Source organism: Columba livia, chromosome 1 (genome assembly GCF_036013475.1).
Source record: "Columba livia isolate bColLiv1 breed racing homer chromosome 1, bColLiv1.pat.W.v2, whole genome shotgun sequence".
NCBI lineage: Eukaryota > Metazoa > Chordata > Aves > Columbiformes > Columbidae > Columba > Columba livia.
In genome coordinates, this window is record NC_088602.1 from 64355751 (window position 1) to 64377757 (window position 22007).

A 22007-nucleotide genomic window follows, 5' to 3' on the forward strand; every position below is an offset into this window, starting at 1 on the left:
GGGCAGAAAGGGTAACTTAAATAATTCACATCCTTCCTCAGCAAACCAAGACCAGTTCAGGTAGTCTTTCATAGCCAATAGCTCTTCAGATAAGTACCTTCAAGTCCCATATTGCTAGCTTCTCAAAGACTTCTAAAGGTTTCCTTTCAAAAGTTTTGCCATCCTGCTTTCTTCCATTTAAACCTCTCTTATTACATACTACATTGAAGTTCTCTCCACCTCCTAGAATATTCATGTTCTAATGCCTAAATTAAAAGTGTATATTTTACACATGTGTGCTCTTACATGTGTCTGCTACTCTAAAGAATGTGTGCTTTTAGTAAAGGCGTTCCAGTAAATGCATATCTAGTGCTTAACTGCTAAGCAAAGTCTGTATTTTTGTTGTGTGACAGAAGCTTCATATGCACATTTTATTTCTATTTCTATTTTATTTATATGTATTTTAATTTACTGGTGGGGGAAAAAACAAAACAGAATGCTTTGAATGACCTCACCCCATTAAAAACTATACCTAGCCTCCATTTGATGAAGACATTTCTAGATTTCTGAGCATTGCAATCATTCATATATTCTGATGAATGTTTCCACGACTGCTTTGTTGGTGTACAGGGGATATTGACTACAGTAGCGTACTACTTGGCATGTTGGTGATGCAGGATGTGCAGCTTGGTTTATTTATAGCTGTCATGCCTACACTTATTCAAGCAGGAGCGAGCACATATTCCAGGTAAAATACATATATATATTTTATGTATCTTTCACCCCCTTCTGATTAGTATGTAGATTACAAATATGAATATGAGGGCACTACAGTTAATATCAATTGTGTGGAAAAATACACACTCTGTTCTGCGAGTTCCCTTTACTATTTCTTCTTGTCATGTTGTATGAGGATGTTCTTTCTGCTCTAGCTACCTTAGTCATGTGCAGTACTTAACACTTGTAGTGAAAAGTTTTTTACTGTAAAAAATAAGTTTTTTTCAGTTACTGTGTTCCCTCAAGACACATTTTTCTCAGACTATGCGATGGTAAGCCATCAGACTCAATAATACTATGAAGATCAATCAACAAAAATATTTTTGAATCAACGTGGAAGTAAATTCTCGGCTGTAAAAAAAATTGCTGGGCACTTAGCAGATTTAGTATTCAGCTTGTTTACTAATGTATCTAAACATCTTACTGTAGCTACTTAGTTTTGAACATCCACGGAATTAGACCTTTTCACTTAACGGGAACTGGCTGGGAGGCATGAGAGCACTTGAAAGAAATGTTTTGTTTGTTCTTCTCTTGCAGCATTTTCAAGGAAATACTGAGAATACTGATACTGATTGGCCAAATTCTCTTTTCTCTGGCTGCTGTTTTTCTTATATGTCTTGTTATAAAGACTTATCTCATAGGACCGTATTATCGCAAGTTGCATGCAGAAAGCAAAGGGAATAAAGAAATCCTCATTCTAGGAATAACTGCATTCATCTTCCTTATGTTAACGGTAATATTTTAAATTAATAAAACATTGTGATACATGTGGTAGTTTATTGCATCAGTATCACAAAAGCCATCACACTTACTGTTATTGCATATCCATGTACCCCTGTAGTTAATTGTTTGGTTTTAAAATGTTTTAAAACAAACCTCAAATGGACAGATGATTCATGCGTTACAGAATAGATGAGTAACAAGAGAAAAAATGTGCATGTCAATGAGCTGAACTTCTGCTGGCAACTTCTAATACAGCCAGTTAAAGAATCGTTATTCTAGTTTTAATTTGGGGCTACTTCATGCATTCAAAAAGAATTTAGGATGGGTTTTGGGATACTGATAATAGCTGCTTGTGACATTTGCTCCCAAGTTTCTTTTCAATAGCAAATTCTCAACATGGTTTTTATTATAAAATACTTGTATTTTTCTGTGAGAGATAAACAGTTTGGGATGAAGTTGAGAAAGTAGAGAAATGCCTTAAGGTTCATAGGTTTTGAAATCCCTTTTGGGTTTAGTTCATTTTTCTCTGAATCTTCTACTTGTTTCTATCTCACATTTCAGCCCTCTGAAAAACTATTCTGCTGGAGAACAGAATGTGACAATTGCTGATAATGTGGCTTTGAAGCTCATCCTGGAAGTGCAGTTTGTTATGTCCTCTAAGGAGTTCTGACAAAAATTATCCCCAAAAGTGCCTGTGCGTGTGCCTTTTTTTTCTAGGGCTATTTGCTGAATTATTACAGGTCCAATAGAGAAAGCTGACTTCCTGCAGGAAGAAGGTCAAGAAAGAAGTTAGCAAGAGCATAGCTTTACAATTTGTTGATTTCTATTATATAGGTTAAAAATGCCATACCTCTAAACAGCTATTCATATTCCAAACAGGAGTGCCATCTCATAAGGAAAGGAACAAAACTACTTTCTCCTTTTTACTTTCTAACAAGCAGACATAACATTTGTAGAACAATTTCAATTAAAAACAACCACAACCAAACCACAAAAGTTGCATAAAATCTTACAGTATCTAGAAGCAGTTCTCCTTTCATTAAAATATGGCCCACACAGACTGATCTGATTGAATTGGGCATATTGTGCCCAAATCATGTATCAAATGTACAAGGAGTTTGTCTATGTGACTTCACAGGATATATATGTGTACACAAACCTGAGGGAGAGTATGTTTGAGTGTGTCGGATTTGTACTGCAAAACCAGAAAGCTTCTTCTGTATGGGAAGCATTTGTGAAGGAGCAAGTATTTTGTGTACTTTAAGTGGAAAAAAAAAATATCTTTTTAAAGTTGACAAATAATGTATCCAAAGTAACAGTACAAAGGATACTGCATGTCATCTTAGTAAGCCAGTTGAGATGCTTGATATTCACTGACACCGATACATTAATTATAGTCATGCTACAAGTTGTTGTTAAAACACAGGCTAAAAAATCAATAATGAAAAACAGAACAAAAAAGGTATTTGATTGTCCACTTGAATGGCTCAACAAACCTTCTGGAAAACAAATCTGAATTGATACAGATGCCCTACTATGTCAGAAATAAAAATATGGGATGGGGGATGACAATCTAATTAGAAAAATACTGCATGTACTCAGAAAGGATAAATTAAGGAGTTTGGGTGTCAGGTAGGAAAACAATTAAACTGTCATGATTCCTGCAAAGATCTTTCTCCTTGGAAAACCAAGCCTAAATATTGACGGAGTTTGTATAATGATCTGTAAATGCAGAATTTTCTATACTAATGTAATTCTATAAAAACCTTTTGAATTTGTAGAAGCAGGAATCAGAGAGTGCATATTTTAGTGGCCTTAACCAAAGATGACTCTCTGGCTCCATTTAGAAAACATTTTTAAACAAAATGTTTTCAGCTCTCTGTGTAGTATGAGAGTTGTTCTGCAGGCCATATCCTTTCCAATACATGGCAAAGGAGGTGGGAATGATATGGTGTTCCTGCTCCATGTATACGGTTACTTGGTACGTGCTTCAGTGTTGACTGAATTTCTGGGGTCCACCTAAGTTTATCCTGTGTTGGGGGTTCATTTTTAACACTAGCACATGTCATGCACATTATATATAGACTTAATTCACGCTACTTGTTTCCCGTGTTTGAACATCTCACATGACTAATGAAACAAGAATTGCCATTTCTCTACCAATAAGGGCAAATTCTATATGAGAAAACAAGAGGGAAGATAGGACAGAAGAGATTCTTCTATCGTAGTGTGGGTAAGCAATTTTGATGTAAGGATTATCCTGTCAGGTGAGGAACTTTATGTATGGAAGTGACTTTTGAGCATTTCTGAAATGCTTGGCTCACTTGGATACCATTGCAAATTATTAAATCTGAAACAGGATCTTAAATACACCTCTTCTTGATAAACTATCTTAAGAGTAAAAGAGATGCAACAAATCTCAAATATGAGATAATGTACTGAGATTTGGAGCTGAAGAGCTCTTTATGATAGTCTCAGAAGTAACTGAAATTCCCTCTCCCTTTTTCCCCTCAACTAGTTATGCAGATCAGGGCAGGGATTGCGTCAAGTGCCAATCCTATCAAAGCCTAGCTGACTTTGAGACGCAGTTGTGCATCTTTCAGTCATGTACCTTGTCATCAGTAACAAAGGTTCAGTAGATCATTATTGTGCTTTCCACAACTCCTTTTCAAGCTTTGAGTTATGCAGAAATTGGTTTTGTCTTGTGTGGGTGTGGTTTGGTTTTGTTTTGGTTGTTTTTTAGAGTGGGAAACTATTTTCCTGAATCTGAACATAAAGAGCAGAATAGCTTATGGTTTTAACAGTTTGTCCATCAATACTAAACAGTCACATTTACTTTTAGGTCAAGATATGCAACACAGTGAGCTCATGTTAGAAGTCAGCCACAGTGTTCGCTGGTGTAGTGTTGCTTTTTTTTCATGTTCTGTATGTACAGAAACAAGGAAAATGGTTTTAAATGCTATCCTGATAATGAATTGCTGCATTAGGTCTCTGCAGGACAGTGCTCAGGTTTTTTGTTTTAAAACCAAGCTCCTGAATGTTACTAAGGAATTGGAAAAAAAATAAAACCAGACCTGACAAGAAAGGTAACAGTCACATCTACGTGTTTATAGGACTGTGCATCCATATGCGGGGGGGCAAAGTGGCTTCCAGTTCGACTGTGTTATGGTTGACCTGGAGTGATTGCAGCAAACGGAGGGAAATTGTGAGCTTGCTTTACATACCAAAAAGACAAAAAGAAAATATAACTATATGATTGCAGTACTTTATATATGAAAATGTACACACTTTTCCCTGCAATGTATTAGGAACGTCATTCCTTGTTTGCTTAGAGTGCTTTTCAATGGCTCCTAACCTGCCTAGGAACTCTTTTCTGTCAATTAAATGGAGAAAATTAAAGAAGAACTGTAATCTCAAATATTCTGGTTAACTATTTAATAAAATATGGTTGGGATGCTGTTTTTACCAGGCTCACTAAAAATTGTTTCCATTTCTGTTAAGGCTTCACTTAAAATGCAAGCTTAGAATTCACCTCTTTACTCTTGGGCAGATTTAAGTTATTAAAGCTTGGAATTCTAATACATTTATTTTCATCAGAGATGTCTTTAATTTTACTGGCTTACCCCACTCATTAAGCTTTTATGATGATTAAAGAGTAGCAATAAGATGCACATTATTAGAGAATATAGGCAAGACAACTGCTGAACAAATGGTTGAAGTTCATCTGGAACATGCTATAGCAGTAATGTTTATTTTATTTATTGCTATGGTAGAACATTTGAACATAAATACCCAATATTGTAGAGAAAGCAAAGAAATCCTCTTAATTAGAATAAAATGGGATCTTTGAAAACAGCGGAAAACTAAATTGTACTGGGAAAACCATGTAAATTGACAGAACTTTTCATCTAATTTTGACCGAAAAAGCTTTCTGTAACGTAGGAATTGAGAAAAAGACAGTGCAGAGCCCAGGGATTATTGTTACAGCCCTGTTCACTAAAGCCAAAACATTAGAAATGATACAAGCAGACGGGGGATACTAAATGCAAAATACTTTCCAAATTTTGCTTATGTAAGAAATTTTGCTGAGAATGCCTTCCTGCCAGTAAAACAAACCCTCTCCAGTGTATGTGTGTGTGCAAGCACACGTTAAATCTGTATCATCAGGGTTTATTATATATAATTGAGGGAAATGTATCCACTTATTGGTAATGTTACTGGACAACCAGAGACCAGAATGGGAATAGTACAAGAAGTCTCTGGATTAATCTAGGTGTAAGACAAAAGAACAGACTGGAGAAGGGATGGGGTCAAGAAAATAACCTAATTTTTTGTTATTTTCTTGCCCTCTCATCCACTTCACACTTTCTGTGTGTAGAGTGACCTATAGATTTTGATGACCTGAAGTTACGTAGTACCTAAAGAACAGACAAGCACAATTTGCCTCAAGTCTTTACCTCATACTCAGCTTGTTTTTATGTGGTGGGAGCAAACCCAGACAGATATACAGTTTGCTTCAGACATGTCTGATGCTTTCTGAACAAGCACGTTTCTTACTTAAATTGCTCCATGCCTGAATAGCCATTCTCATAACAGCACAGTGTTGTGCAATTCTGATACACAGGATGCTAAATCCCTTCTTACAAGGTAACCTAACTGTGTATGTGGGAATACCTAAAATATTAGCTATAAAAGTTTTGATCTGGAGCCCTGTTACAGCTGAAAACACTTAAGTGGGGGGATTATAGCTGAATAGTAAAAATAATTCCAACTATTTGAAGATACTATATTGGATCTTAATCATACTCAAGAAGTCGTGACTTTTACAGCTAATGTGTGATTGAAAAGAACTTAAATTTTTCCTGTTCATTACTGTTTTCCTTCTTCATCTTTTGGTGACTTTTAAAACCTTTCATATATATATATTTCCCTCTTCCCTCTTATAATTTCAAACTGTGGCGAAAAGCACTGAAATTCCTTTTATTTTAAAATGAGAGTAACATTATAATGTTATTTTGTTGGTTTTGCTTGTTCAGCAACTATTTGTATTAGTTGACAGAACCAATTCATTTTCCTAGATGTCTTGCAATAAATTACAAACTGTTAGCACAAATAAAGTTATGTGACAAGCATTCAGACATTGTTACTTCAAAAGACAAAAGTCTGGTGTTTATTTTTAGGTGGCATAGAGACTTGTATATTGTGTCTTTTGCTCTCCTCCATTAATTTTAAGTCACTTGAGTTTTAGCTTCTTACTTTAGAGTGTAACACCATTAAAGATATGATGAATGTTGTCCATAAATGTACTATGGTGTATTGTTGTTTTATCTAAATTAGTATGGAAATCAGTCTTCAGTTTTAAATGTTTTATTAATATTACTAACATTGCCCTTTCTTAGTAAGATGATCATCTGCAGCAGAATGGTTTTAAAGTAATTCTTTTAAAATATACTTTATCCTGACTAGAAGTGCTATGTGCTTTTTTTAATGTTCCAAGCATTGCCTTAAGCAGTTTCTTTGTTTTGAGTTCAGTCGCTTTACATGCTTCATCTCTTCCTTCTAGCATGATATTCGAATAATAAAAAAGAATGAAGAGCAGCCTGAATTCTTTAAAACAGATATCGTGCTTCATTTCAGCAGTTTACTTCACATGCTTAAATGCATCCCTATTCAGTAAAGCACACAGGCACATTTAAGTCCAATTTACAACAATAAAACGTAATTTATGCTTGGACTTCTGCTAAATTGAGACTATTTTCCCAAATTATAAGCTTTGACTTTTTTCCCCTTGTTTGACAGCTAGAAAGCATGCTGTTCTTACTGCTTTATTTCACAGCCTTAATGTATTATGCAATCCTGCCTCTGAAGTGTTACAGTCTTACTCATTTTTGTGAAATCAGATGCTATCCTTAAGACTGACACAGAACATTTACAACATATATGAAGGAATTTATTTTTGTTTTTGTGGGGAGAGAGGTAACATGGTGGGGAGACTGGTTTTGTGAGTCTTTTGTATAAATACAACACTACAGAACACTCGAATAAATACACTGAATTCCATTTGTTGAACTTGCATGAAGACATAGTAATTTACTGCATTCAGTGTAATGTACGGTTTTATAATTTCACTGTGAAACAGTATATGAAGTCACTCGGGGCTAGAGAACAGCAATAGATTTTTGTGTTATTCCTTGACAGATCACAGAGCTGTTGGATGTTTCAATGGAGCTGGGATGCTTCTTAGCCGGAGCTCTGATCTCTTCTCAGGGTCACATGGTTACTGAGGAGATTATGTCCTGTATTGAACCAATACGTGACTTTCTTGCCATCATTTTCTTTGCATCCATAGGTAACTTCTAAGAAAACTCGCTCAAAAAATAGTGTTAACCTACAAATGTGGGGGAGGAGGAAAAAAATATGGTGTCTACAAACTGGGGGAGGAAATAGATTTGTTTTGTTTCTTGAGATCCTAAAATGTTAACTGACCACAGTATTGGTTTGACTTTGCTAATATTTTCAAATGTAACGTTCATTTTTATAAGCGCTTTCCGTGTTATACTTTCAATTATTGTTTAAATGTCAGTTTTTCATTGTTAATTCTGAACTTGTCTGGTCTATTTAAAACATGTAACTAAAAATTTTAAGGTAGAAAGATGTTTTTGGTTTGGGTTTTCTGCCTTTTTTTTAAGAAAGTATCTTCACAGTGGATGTATTTGTACTTTATACTAAAATTGAATTATTATTTTGAGTCAGTTTTAAGGTCCTTATGGCTTGGTTTTCTTTAGAAGCAGAATATGAAAATGGATACAGATTTTTTTTTTTTTTTAATAGCATTGCATTTCTTTAGTTAGGAAAATGTGTGTTCTCAATGCAGAGATTTAGAAAAAAAAAATTGAACAAGATGTAGCTTGGAGACTACCTGAATGCCAACTGAAACGTAGCATTGATGCCTGAGACCAGGAGAGGAACCCATCATGCTTGTTATCCAGAACAAGTTAACTCTGACAATATTTATGGTCAATTAGTAGCTTCATTTTTGAACTGCTACATTCTCTAGCTGCCCATGCAGGCCCCAAGATGCTCTTTTTAAAGGAAAGGGAAACATGTTACTGAAGTGCTTAGAGACAGGGAATGAGGAGACAGGCTCTGAGAGAAACCACTTGCCCTGTGGATTGTATAGGACATCCACATCCTATTTTGTGGGCATTGCAAGGTCTAAAATAGGGGGTTTGAATGTGATCTGTTGCACAAATCCAACCTCCTTCAACCCATGCTTACTCAGAAATTCTTGGTTTGGATTGATTGGGTGGTGGTGGTGTTTTGGTTTTGTTTTCCCCAGCCCTTAAGACCATCCTCAGTTTTTCTTCTGGTTTTATTTTTTCTATTGTTCTTTTTATCTCCATATATTTTACTCAGATAATAGTGAAGTCCTATCATCTAATGCCTTTCTTCATAGACTTGTTTGATACCCATTGTTTCATAACAGAAACTAAAACTATTTATGGTGGTTATCAAAATAAAAAGGAAATAGTTATACTTGACAGTCTTGATTTTTGTTTCACCCAGCCCATGGTAATAGCTTGTGCTGACCAGTCAGATTGCTTAGTAATAGGTATTTTTATTTGAGTAACTTATTTTTTACTAAAAGAAAGTGGTGAGCTATGGTAAAACTCTTGGGCCCATATGACTGACAAGGTTGGATGAGTAATTACTAAATACTCACATGTAAGTTGCTTATGTGCTTTAGTAAAGATGGTGATGGAGTAGGTAGTGTTATGAGGGTTACAAAGCATGACAAGTAACTATAAGCCCAAAGTCAGTTTGACAAGGGACTGAACAATACACTGTCCTACACTCCTGTGACTGAATAAATTAAGACTGGAGATAAAACTTTGGTCCAGTACAAGAAAATAAAAAGACTTCATTTGGCATGCTGGCAACGTTCCATATAGCCTACCTTATACTGTAACAAAATTATTTTGGTAGTTCTGTTACAGATTAAAATATTTTAAACTCTTATTACCACTATAATTGCAAGAAGGGAGAGAAAATAAAATTGCCTAGCAAGTTTGTATGATTTTACAGAAAATGTGTGTTATTCCTGCCTCAGAAGAAAGTTAGGTAAAAATCAGAAAAAATAGCTATGTTATAGGCCTCTGACAAACGGTGACAATGCTTGCTTGTAAAAAAACCAAACACCACCACCCCCAAAAAAAACCAAAAAACAGCCTACAAAAAAACAAACACCCTCCTTTCCCCCCCAATAAACATTATTCCACCCTTCCCCCTCTACTTTAAATTACTCTAAAAATTTTGTGTTAATAGGTAGTCCTGTGGTGTGGCAAGGAGGTAGGTTTTGAAAAGGAGTCAGATATCTGTTGTTGCAAGGAAAACCTGACTAGGACAAAAAGTATTTCTTCAACTTTTTACGAGAGTCTAGTAGGAGAAGACTTATTGCTTTCTCTCTACTTACATATGTACACATGCAAATGATATGTATCTATAAATATATAGAAATTTACGATGTGAAATCATGTTAAGGCCACAGGGAAGTGTCTTCTCCCCTGCCTTTAAGAGAAGGCCTGTTGCTATATGCAGCAAGCACCCTGTTGTAGAGAGCAGAAACTTCAGATCCTGAGGTGGGATGGTACACCATTGCAGTAATAGAATTTCTGCTCCTTTTAGAATAAAGGAATAACTATAAAAAATTCACCTAATTGAAAAATGACTATATATGTCATTTGGAATAGTTAGTTCCCTACTTTATTTGTCTTACATGCATGCTTTTCTGTTCTCACTACAGAAATCCTCTTGGTTCCTGAAAGCTGAGCTGAACAGTACTTGTTCATGTAATATCTGTAACAGTGGTCCTGCCCTTAGCTTGACCTGTGTAATGCTGCTGCTTTCAAATTTGCGCATGGGTGCATTCGTGGGAATAATACACCTTTGCAGTTAGGCATTAACAGCTGTACTTTGAGTTACTCTTCATCTGTACCTTTGTTTAGGCCTGTGTGTGTTCTTCAAGTTTTCTCACTATTTATGCTTTCTGCTGATGTTAGAGAGTTCTTGTTAGTCTCTGTCCTCACTGTTATTTTTGAGAGAACATCTGGACCAATCCATTAGAGCCACATTTTGAGAACTTTCTTTTTCATTTCTGTTTTGGAACCTACTACTCAGATCCTTCCTTTCCACCTCTGCATCATTTGATTTTGTTAGAAAGATGGACGTCATCTTTGTATAGACTGTTTGACTTTTTTTTTAAAGGCTCCAATTTCCCATCTTCTGTCAGTTGACAAGGTGTATGGAGTTTGAAATTGGGCATCAGGACCAATCAGGAGGAGGCAGATCACTTCTGCTGACTGACAAAGTTGTGTGTCTTCAATGTGCTGTACAGATATACTCACTTGTCAGACTCCACATTTGCCTTCTGGGTAAATATTGTGGTCAGTGTTGGACCTTCAATGCAAGATGCTGAAAACCCTTTAACAGTCTTGTCTTTTTCTTCAGAAGATGGGTGATGCCAACAGTGTCAGTGCTACCGCTGTTCCTTTATCATCCAGGTGGCTGGAACCACACATCTTGCTTTTCCTACAGCATTTGTTGCATTTACTAGCTCTGCTCTTAGGTTCGTTAAGACTCTTAGTAGATACAGCATCCCAATGCTTCATAGTCTGTCTTTTTTTTCTGAGTGATGTCCTGTCCTGAGAATGTGTCAGAATTAATTCTACTGGCTCCAGTTTGACCAAGAGAGTTCTGGTTTCTGTGATCTTGTTTGCCATCAAGGATCTCTAAGATTCCTTTTCTTGATGATGGAGCTTCTAGGATGTAGTCATAACTGCATTTGGATCTTCACTTGCTGTTTAGTGGCCATCCAGCAGATTGGTGGAATCTAATTGGGGGGGGGTGAGGGAGGAGTTTACTTGTTAAGAAAAAAGTACTTATAAAAAGAATGTGCAAAATCTTGCTTGTACCCATCCATAGAAGAACATGAACCAGTTTACTGGTGTGAACTGTGCTTTTTGGCTTGACATTGATGCAAGGTCACCTTCATCCCCAGGCCTCCATTCCAGCTATTCCAGAACACTGCTTAAAATTGAAGTCCAGTGGCTTATGCTCAGCTCTGTGAAAATGTACCTAAGTGACATCCTAGCTATTGATGACAGGCCACGTGCCACCTGATGATGGTGTTGAAGTTCTTGAATTTGATGAAAGTGTTTCTTCCATTTTAGAGAAAAAGTCCATAGAGGCTCCTAAGCTTAGTCACAAAGTCTGGTTAAAACCACTGAAATAAATGCCATATTCATGCACCTTCTGTCTATGAAGTTCATCTTTTGATGGCATTCCTGTTGTCAGGAAGGCTTCATGTGCTTCTGTAGCAGTCTGATATGACTTGTGGCCTTATTCCAAATTTGCATCTAGGGCAAGGGTCTGTAATGACCATGAAATCCACTACGGATGGATTTATTTCTCCTAAAATGTGGGTGGCATGCTGAGATGTTTATTTGTTCACTCAGAATAGTGTATATAACAGGTTTAGGTTTGCTTCACCTTACAGACACTTCCATAGGATTAGTACAGAAATCTGTGGTAGTTTGTGCCTCGACTCTTTTGAATATGGTACTTATCTCAATGTCAGGATGATGTCCAAATGAACTTCAGACTGCCTGTCTGCTCTGGAACAGAAAAGGCAGATTCACCAGGCTATATTTATAGCGTCCATTTGAAATGTTCAGTTTGAGATTGGCGGGAGCTGGCATCTTATTAAGCATGACATCGTTACAGGCTAGATTTCTCTAGTTGTTTTTCATGTATGTTTCTGAGACCAGCCTCAAAATGAATGAGAAATATGCACTTGATACACAGCAAAAAGAAGCTACTTGCCCCTCCACATGCATGTGTGCACACATTTGGGTTTCTTTTTTTGGTGTGATGGTCTTTCTTGTTCTGCCTCTCTCCCTTTATTCATAGAAAAGTTTGCGTTGGAAGGGACCTTCAAAGGCCATCTAGTCTACCCCCCAGCAATGAGCAGGGACATCTGTAACTAGATCAAGTTGCTCAAAGCCCTGTCCAGCCTGGCCTGGAATGTCTCCACGGATGGGACATCTACCACCTCTCTGGGCAAGGATAGTCTTTTTCATTTGTTCTTCAGTAGCTGGAAGGAAATTGAGAAATAAAACAGGGTGTGTGCATACTGACTGGGTAGTACTTGTATAAAAATCTCTGATGTAATTCAAATACGTTTCTATCCACAATGGAATGTGTGTATGGACAAAAATGTCTTGCACTTACTGTAACTGCTCTTGTGCACTCAGAGAAGTTGACTCTTGGTTCTCTACGGTTCTGGCTCTGCAGTGCTGTGGGGCAAGGAAAATTATTGAAAATTTGTATTAAAATAAGAAGTTACAGCATCGATTTAAATGCCTTATATTTTAGGAAAATAAACTCTTGTCCTTCACCAGAAATAATTGGGTTGGAGAACTGCCAACTATTATGGATTTATCAGGAACACCACCACTATTTTGGTTCCTCTTTTTAAGAGCTTTTATGAAAAAGCAATGAGCTTCCAAAGACACATAGTTGCATTATAACTGTACAAGTTCCTTGTACCCTGGGAGGAAGACATGTACTTAGCTATGACTAAGATTTTTTTCCTCAGTGATTCCAGGGATTCTCCAACTAATACTTTTTTTTCTGATGTTTAATATCAGCGGGATTTAGTTTCAAATGTCTGTGCTCTTTATGGTTCTTGTTACCTTGCTTCATTTAATTGCCTAACAAAAATTACAAAAAAATGGGAAGAAAAAAAAGACAGCACACACTACGCCCCCCCGCAAGAGGGGAACACAAACCAACCACCATCATAGCAATGTGTTATTATATAATTCTGGTGGGTTTAGGCTTTATGTGATTCCTGTCTAAGTGACTGTGAGTTTAGGTGACTTCCAGTGTTCTCATGTGAGGGTCATGGGATCCAAACAGTTACATTTTCAGTCCTAGCTGTAGTCTATACAAATACTGAATGTCATGTCGCTCCCACAGTGATAGTTCATTACCATGTCATACAAAAATGTTAAACAGCTATTATAGCAAAGTGTATGTTAAAATCACTATGCAGCACAATGGAGTTGTTTTCCTGCAGTGTTCTTATAGCTTTTACTAGAGGTGTGTTTCGGTTGAGATTCTGGATTGTTGACTGTTGTGGAAGAGAGAAAACTTTGTAAATGGAAGTGCTCATGTGTCAGTGGTATATGATTTAACTCAGTTTGGAATATTGTTTATGCTAAACCCCTTCAAAGGAAGAATCGTTGGATAATGCAGGAAGTGCGTTAGGGATTAAGTAGGTAGTGTTGGTAGTTAAGTTAGGGCTTTTTCGTTATTTGTTTTTGCAAATACAGTCTTGCAATTAAATCTCTTATTAACTCAGAAAATTATCATAGTAAGATATTCGCCTTAAACACTGACATATTGTTTTCTTTCCTCCTAGGACTTCATGTTTTCCCCACATTTGTAATATATGAACTCACAGTCTTACTATTCCTTACACTGTCTGTGGTCATAATGAAGGTATTTTCTTTTTCTCCTTTTTATCTTTTTAATAGTCAAAATAATCTTTGTATTGTATGCCTTAATGAAAATTCTGTGCAAGAACTGAACATCTGATATAACAGAATATTACATATTTGCTGTAAATCTGTATTTGGAGTGATCTTACTGACTAGAATACAGTTTCACACAATATTCTTAGGCTATTGAAAATGTTTTAATTTTTAAAGTAAGTTATGCATGGACAAATGTCTGTCTAGCTTGAGATTTGCAACAAAGTTACCAAGTGTTTTTATTATAGTAAACAAGATACTAGTTTTTACTGTGCAGTGTACATTTGTCTCTAGATATTACTGCAGAAGGCACCTTTAGAATTCCACTAGTTTATTTTTATGTCCAAAATTATTGTATTTGATGCTATGTATCTTAAAAATACTGTACTATTTCATCTATTGCACTTTTTAATTTTAAAAAAGAAAAAAAAAGTATAACAACCCCAAAAAACCACACCCCACTATGTTTTCAAAGTTTGTCTTGGCAGTCCTTGTGCTTTCTGTGATTCTTCCAAAGACCAGCCAGTACATCAAGTGGATTGTCTCAGCAGGACTGGCACAAGTCAGTGAATTCTCTTTTGTTCTGGGAAGCAGAGCACGCAGAGCAGGGATCATATCTCGGGAGGTGAGCTCTTCTGTAGTTATCAACTTCATTTTTTGCACCTGTGTAACTTACACTGTAATACAAAACCCCAGTATTTGAAATACCAATACACTCAAATTTTGTGGCATCCCTCAACTTTTAACAGGTACAATCAACCCATAGATGGAGACACCCCCTGACAGGGTTCTTAGTTCCATTTTTTTACTTGTTTCATATCACACTTTATTATTTTAAATAGCAAGTTTTACTTGTAAATAGCTTAATTATAAATGCTTTGCTTTAACTGCTCTCACAGCTTCTTTATTAACTGAGCAGTGAGCTGTAGATAGCACCCAAGTCACTAAGACTGAGAAGCCTTTGCTTTTAAGATCCTGATGTAGCTATAGAAAGAAGTAACTGAGGGTCTCTAACACGTGTGTCAAACTCATTTTCACCGGGGGCCACACCAGGCTTCAAAGGGCCTTATGCAATTTTAGGACTGCATAAATGTAACTACTCTTACATTTATGCAGTCCTAAAATCACATTCAGCCCTTTGAAGGCAACTGCGAGGCTGATGTGCCCCCACAGTAAAAAATTAGTTTGACACCCCTGTTCTATAGCATTTGACTATGGAGATGTCAGTAAGAACCAGAGAGCAGATAGGGTGAAGTGGAAATTGCCTTAATATTTAAACAAGCAAACAAACTTGTAATCTTTACCTGCAAAGCTTGTTAATTTTAAATCCTCTGCAGAAAAAACAACCAGCTTTTTCAGTAGTCATAGAAAAAATCCCCTAGGAAAGAAACCTTAAGCTTAGTTTTATATTGGAGCTGTGGAAGTACTTAATTTCACAAAGCAGACTTCATCTTGAAAAAATAGCAAATTATGGCTATAGAGACAGAACAACTGACCTTGCTTTCTAGTGCTAGCTGCTTTCTCCTCTGTATCTCTGCTCACAAAAATACTCTGCTGTCGCTTTGAGCTTTTCATTGTGTGAGCAAGTGAGCTGTATAATGCTGGAACCAATTCCAAATAAAGCACGTGTGAAAAACTTACACAGTGCTGTTCATTTGTATAGGTAAAGGTGATTCATTTTCATGTTCACTTCTGCATATAATTAGAAGTTATAAATATTGTATGTTTGTATAGAGTTTCAAGGTATCCATGTGTGATCACAGAACCAGTTTAGGGGCCCACCCACTGCGCTTGGAAGCCTTTAGGTTTTCATTTATTTTTTGGTGGCAGCTCTCTCACATGGTTGTCTATTCTGTAAGTTCATACAGCTCTGAAATTTTCAACAGTCATTCTTCTGTTTGAGACCTCAAAACTATTTCCCGCTGCCATTTTGCAAGACTCTTTCAGAATATGTAGGTAAGAACTTATTTCAGGAGGTGTGCAGTAGAAATTAAAGGGTTTTTTGTTGGCTTTTTTTAGTGTCTAAAACAGCACAATAGCACTTTGCTATTGTATCATTAAGCTAGAATACTTTTGCTTTTTTTTTAATAAAGTGGTATTTGGCCTTTGACCTTTTAGCAGACCTTGATCTTTCGAAACTGACCTCTTAACTATACGTGTAAATAATTGTTTTCTGTAAGTTCAGAGTGTTGGGTTTGTACTTGTCTTCCAACCAGGTAAACAGACAAGTAGGTTATTTGTGCATACACTTGTTTGTAAAAACATATTATGTAAAAATATGCATAGTTGGCTGGGAAGACAGGTGAAGTCTCCTGAAAATGTTGTACAGAAAAATCTGATCTCCTCAGAATTCTAGGCACTTTTTAGTTTACCGTATAAGAGAAGTAATAGCTTTTATTTCCAATTTTCAGGTCTATCTTCTTATTCTGAGCGTGACAACTCTAAGCCTTTTACTTGCCCCTGCCCTGTGGAGAGCTGCGATTATGAAATGTGTTCCAAGACCTGAAAGACGCTCAAGTACTTGATTAAAACTTGCACATGTACAAGAATACATCTTCTTGCAAGGAACATCTTCATTGCTCATTGGATTTCTATGCATTCAGAAAGCAAGAGGTTTTGAGTAGCCAGTCCTCTTAACATGCACTTGGTCATAAGCCTTATACTGACCCTAAAACAGAACAAAACTCAACATTAAAAAGTAATGATGTAATTTGAATTGCACACCTTTTACAAAATTTATGTTCTCTCTGACAGATTAGAATCTGACAGAATATTTGTTTCTTATCCAATCGATTATTCAGAGCATAAATTATTTTTTTAAATATAGCATCATGCAAACTGTGTTGATTATTTTTTGCCTGAATGTGCCTTTTAATTTCCATCCTATTTTGTTACTGCTGGTTCATCACCAGATTTTGTTTAAAAAGAAAGAAATATATATATTATGGTGCCTATGGTATCTTCTTTCACTAAATGACTTGAGTCATTTTCACATTTAGGAGTTTTTTAGTATAAAATTAATCACAAGACACATTTCTAACAGTGAGTAAAAGTGTAGTCCTCTACACAAAAATAAAAAGGTTTAACTGTTTAGCAAACTGTTTTAAGCAGTCAAGTACATATTCCAAATGATGCAGCCAATATTGTGTGGTATTTTATTCCAAGTTACAGCATATAATGTATTTTCCTACAGTGGTAACTTTTATTTGTGTTAGTTCTTGTATTTATTTACATATTTGACTAAAAGTTGATGTTAAGAAAGGGCATAACTTAAGTTATATTTGAAGACTGACAGTTGTCACCCATTCTTGTTGCTAACTGCTGCTATGGTAATTGTTTACAGGATTTTTTTTCTTTATTTAAAATCAAAAATAAATTTAGTAAAACTGGGAAGTCTAATTTCAAGCAGATGTGAAAAACATCAGTACTGTAACTTTGGAGGTTGGATGTTATTTGATACTACACTAGATTTCAAAATTAAGTAAATTAATTTGCACAAAACAAGAAATGGCAGACTGAACGTGTATTTGGAACTCCACAACTTTGTATGTTGCGTTTACATTGAATAAATTGTTAATCTCTTTAAAACATCATGATATTTTAAAAAACAGTGTTTTGAATGTGATCTTAAATGTGTTTTGTTCTTTAAAACGTTTTATGTAGTGGCACAGGCATTGTAAAAGCCCATTCCTTAAGTGTTACAGAGGAAGCTAACTCAGACTGTAGTCTGCTCTGACAAACAATTTCAAAATCATCTTGAGGTTTATCTGCTAAAGACAATACTATTAAAAATATATTAACACCTTAGGTTGGTATTATACTGTCATCTGAAATAACTTTGATACCTACAAACTGATTAGAAAAATGCATGTTACGTAGGTTTAAATTGCCAATTAAAATGAAAGCTGTCCTCCAAGTAGCAGACCAAAGCTTTGGATGGATTTGTGTGCTTTATACCTCTTTCCTCTACCATGGTAGCCACAGTTTCCTCCTGTGTTTTCTCTGACATCTGCTGGGCTTGTCAAAATGCAGCCTGGACTAGGCTGGAGCGTGTACATACTGTTAGGATAGGGTAAGGTTCACCATATTTGAGTTCTTGCTCACTGGATTTGAGGCTTTCTCTCCAGGCACTGATGCTTCACAAAAGCTGCAGGAATGCATCTCAATTTCACCTCTCCTTGAATGGCTTCAGGAGTTATTGAGGAACGGTGACAAATACAGAGGAAAAAGCTGCCCGATGAATAAAATAGTTTGATTATAAAATGAGTCTGTAACAGAAAATAAATTCAAAACTGATTTGTTGGTATATTTCAATCTTACTCTACCCGCTGACCTAGCTCATAGTTTCTACTTGAAATACAAGCTTCTCTCCTGAATGCCTCATTTTGGTTTTGAAAGATGCTTATTTCACATCTGGTTTACCACCTGTATTTTGGGGGGAAAGAAAAAAAAAGAGAAGATAGATCACGGTAGAGACCTCTGTCTGGTTTCCATTACATCTTTTAGTTATCCCTTGTAACTATTATACAAAGTATTACAAGTATTACAGCTGCGATGAGTAAACCTTTTGTCCAAATAAATTGCTGTGGCTAGCTGTGCTTCTCTGGAAAATTCCAGTGAGGGGAGTAGGAAATACTGATGGTTTGTGTCTCTTCAGAGAAAAAAAAAAAACTCCTCTTTTAGAGGAGTTGGGTGGAGAGTCCTTTTGGTACCATGTCCAAAATGCAAAGCAAGTACCTAGCTAGATTACTGGTTGTTTCATTTCGGTCTCTTCTTTCCCAATTTTGACTCGGTCACAACTTGGCCAGCCTTTCTGTGAGCTGGGGAAAGAGAAACAGGAGCCTCATCGGAGTATCAATGTTCTGTGCCTCTTTGACATAGACTTGGATTGCCCAAGTATTAGATGTAAGTTCAAATTACTAATCTTATTGGACATATGATAAGGTTGTTTACAATCAGATGTTTAAGTTTTTCTCATAGAAATCTGGAGGTATATTGAGATATAAATGTTTTCTGAAATGCAAATGCATAATGCTATGCCAAAATTCGTCTGATACAATCTTAAGATAGGAACAATAGACCTTATTCCTGAATGATCAGTCATCCTTGTAGAGAAAATGGGGACAGTATTTCACAATTGGCCTCCTTAGATACAACTGCAGCTTTTCAGGAACCTTGTACTCTGGAATATTCTCCTTCTGTGTCAAGCAGAGATCTGGAAACCCTGAAATGATTTGTTGAAGGTTTGTGGAAGAACAGGTGATCTTTTCTGGAAATTTTTGTTTTAGCTTGTTGGATAGTGGTTCTGTCTCATTCATTTATCTAATGATCAGCATCACTTGAATACAGAAAAGCTGATACAGGGCAGAAACTTGGTAAGTGATGAGAGGGTATTTCTGTGGTGAAACTGAACTTGTGGGAGTGGAAAGAAAGGGTCTGTTCTGTGCTTGAGTAGCAACTCATTCAGCATACCTCGTTTGTTTTGGGTTTTTTTTAGGGTCGGTTTGTTTGGGAGGTGGGTGTAACTGGTTGCTTGTTTTGTATGGCGCTTTCTCTGAAAACTGGAATTCTTGCATGTTACCCCTTAATTACTACCTTTTGATCATCATTCCCTCTTGAGGGTGAAGGAACCAGAACAGTTTAAAAGCTTTTAGTGTGGGCTGTGCTTATCCTTTGTGAGTCACTTCCCTGTTCCCAGGGTCAGACTGGTATACACGGACCCACAACCACCCCACTTAGGGCTCATCCCACACAGAGCAGGCTGTGCTTCAGTTCCTCAGCAGGAAGGTGTCTGGTGGGAGCTGGGAGGTAGGCTCTTGCAGATGTGACTGACACAGGTCTAGGACAGCTCAAGGAATGCTGTCATCATCTAGTCCATGGGGCTACATAGCTTTTTAAAAGCTGTAAGAATTCATATTTCCTATAATCCTCAAAGACTAGGAGAAAGCAGCCTCACGTATCTCATATGTTACTAGTTTTACGGTTGCTTTGTTGCCAGAGGGGCGTGTGGGGGTGCCCAGCGTGACAGAAGAGTGCTGCATGATGATGCTTGATGGAGGGTGTGAGAAACCCGGCATGGTCTTGCTGCCTGCTGGAGTAAACCCAGGAACAATCTAACCACAAAAGCACTCCTGGGGTTTGTCTGGGGAAGGAATCTCTAGTTCCGCTCCATCAGCAATCCTGGTGGTGCTCCAGCACATGGGCAACGCCAAAGGTGGAGGAAACCAGATCCCTGCGTGACAGGAGGCAAGCCACATCTTTGTGGGAAATACCAAAAGCTTATAAGGAGCAGCAAGTACCAGACTTCTATTATTAAGATGACCTGACAACAAGGAAGCTAACAAAACTAGTGAAGCAAGAAGGAAGACGTCCTGAGGGCTGCGAGATGTGTGGCCCACCCCACCCTAAAGGAGACAAAAGGCAGAAGAGAAAGACATGCCTCTACCAGCTTCACCACCAGCCCAGGAGGCGTGCTGCTTGGGTTCTCCCACTGCCTCTGTTGAGTAATTACCAGTGCCGGGTGGGAAAAACAGACGGACAGTGAGGACCAGCGAGTCACGGAGGAAGACTAAGATCTACTGATTGCTGGAGACAAAGAACAAACTGGACAATGGTGTGACCAGAGTGGCTCAGGGTCAGCTGATCCTGTCTTGGGGGGCAAAATCTAGATCAAGGAATGGCAACACTTTCAAGGTTATGGTGCCAAGCTGTATTTTCTATTTCCTAAAATAGAGCGGAAATTTGAGAATTGGGAGATGCTACCTCCCAACAAGGCCAGATACTGACAAGCTTGTCAGCTGGTATCACTAGATCTTTATGTCAGCCAGGGACTCACAGATCTGTCTTTTAAGATGGCATGGCTTACAGCTCCAAAGCAAGGAGGTCAAACTGTGTCATGTGCATGTCCTCTGGCATCTGTGATATGTTTCTGTCTACAGAATAGATGACTGGATGGAATTCAGAGAAGGGCAGTGAAGCTGGTGAGGGGTCTGGAGCACAAGTCTGATGAGGAGCAGCTGAGGGAACTGGGGCTGTTTAGTCTGGAGAAAAGGAGGCTGAGGGGAGACCTTATTGCTCTCTGCAACCACCTGAAAGGAGGTTGTAGCATAGAGGGGGTTGGTCTCTTCTCCCAAGTAACAAGTGACAGGATGAGAGCAAATGGCCTCAAGTCATGCCAGGGGAGGTTTAGATTGGATATTAGGAAAAAATTCTTCACGGAAGGGGTTGCTGGGCATTGGAACAGGCTGGCTGGGGAAGCAGTTGAGTCACCATCCCTGGAGGTGTTTGAAAGACCCACAGATGAGGTTCTTAGGGACATGGTTTAGAGGTGGACCTGGCAGTGTCAGGCTAACAGTTAGACTCAAAGATCTTAGAGGTCTTTTCCAACCAATATGACTCTCTGTTTCTTTGACCTCTTATAAGAACCTCCTTGTGTCTGTCACAGAGTTCTGCCATGCTGATACTGTTTGAAGTTGTGATCTGTTCTCCTTTTCAAGCACATTTCAAAGTGGGGGGCTCAGGCCACAGAAAAGGCTCAGAAACACCTGAGAAAGGTGAGCTCAGAGATAGGCTTTTTTCCACAGGTACAAATACTTCAGTTGTGAACAACCCTCTGGTAAAGAAACACAAACCAACAACTGGGAGCGTGCAATTAGTGATGTGTCAAAATAAACGCTAGCAAACCAGGACATCCTTTCTCATATGTGCTTGTTCAGGTGTCTTCCAGGAAGGCTGGGACAGAGAGAGGGTCACAGGGAAGCATGAGCAGCACAGCAAGATTAGGGGACAAGTATAACTAGAAGAGTCATTCAAAAAGGTGGTCTTCATCACTGTTTCTTTACTGACCAGAGTGAGAAAGCATCATCTGATGTTTGCAGAGCAGCTGTATAGTTTCAAAAGGAGGTAGTGGTGTGAGGTTCATATTCCGTCCTT

At 37.5% G+C, this 22007-nt stretch overlaps 1 protein-coding gene across 4 annotated transcripts in view; it reads left to right on the forward strand.

The window, feature by feature from the left end:
* Nucleotides 1–18371, forward strand: part of TMCO3 (transmembrane and coiled-coil domains 3) — a 35319-nt gene extending 16948 nt beyond the window's left edge. For 2 of the 4 annotated variants that reach the window (XM_065059373.1, XM_065059369.1), the window contains exons 9-14: nucleotides 610–727; nucleotides 1294–1489; nucleotides 7678–7828; nucleotides 13964–14043; nucleotides 14551–14700; nucleotides 16487–18371. In XM_065059373.1, coding sequence (XP_064915445.1) covers nucleotides 610–727; nucleotides 1294–1489; nucleotides 7678–7828; nucleotides 13964–14043; nucleotides 14551–14700; nucleotides 16487–16600 — 809 coding nt within the window. In that variant the 3' untranslated portion in view covers nucleotides 16601–18371. Of the gene's footprint in view, nucleotides 1–609; nucleotides 728–1293; nucleotides 1490–2040; nucleotides 6610–7677; nucleotides 7829–13963; nucleotides 14044–14550; nucleotides 14701–16486 lie in introns of those variants that run through there. The other 2 variants (XR_010471816.1, XM_065059382.1) reach the window with 2 other exon arrangements.
* The last annotated feature ends 3636 nt before the right edge of the window (nucleotides 18372–22007 follow it).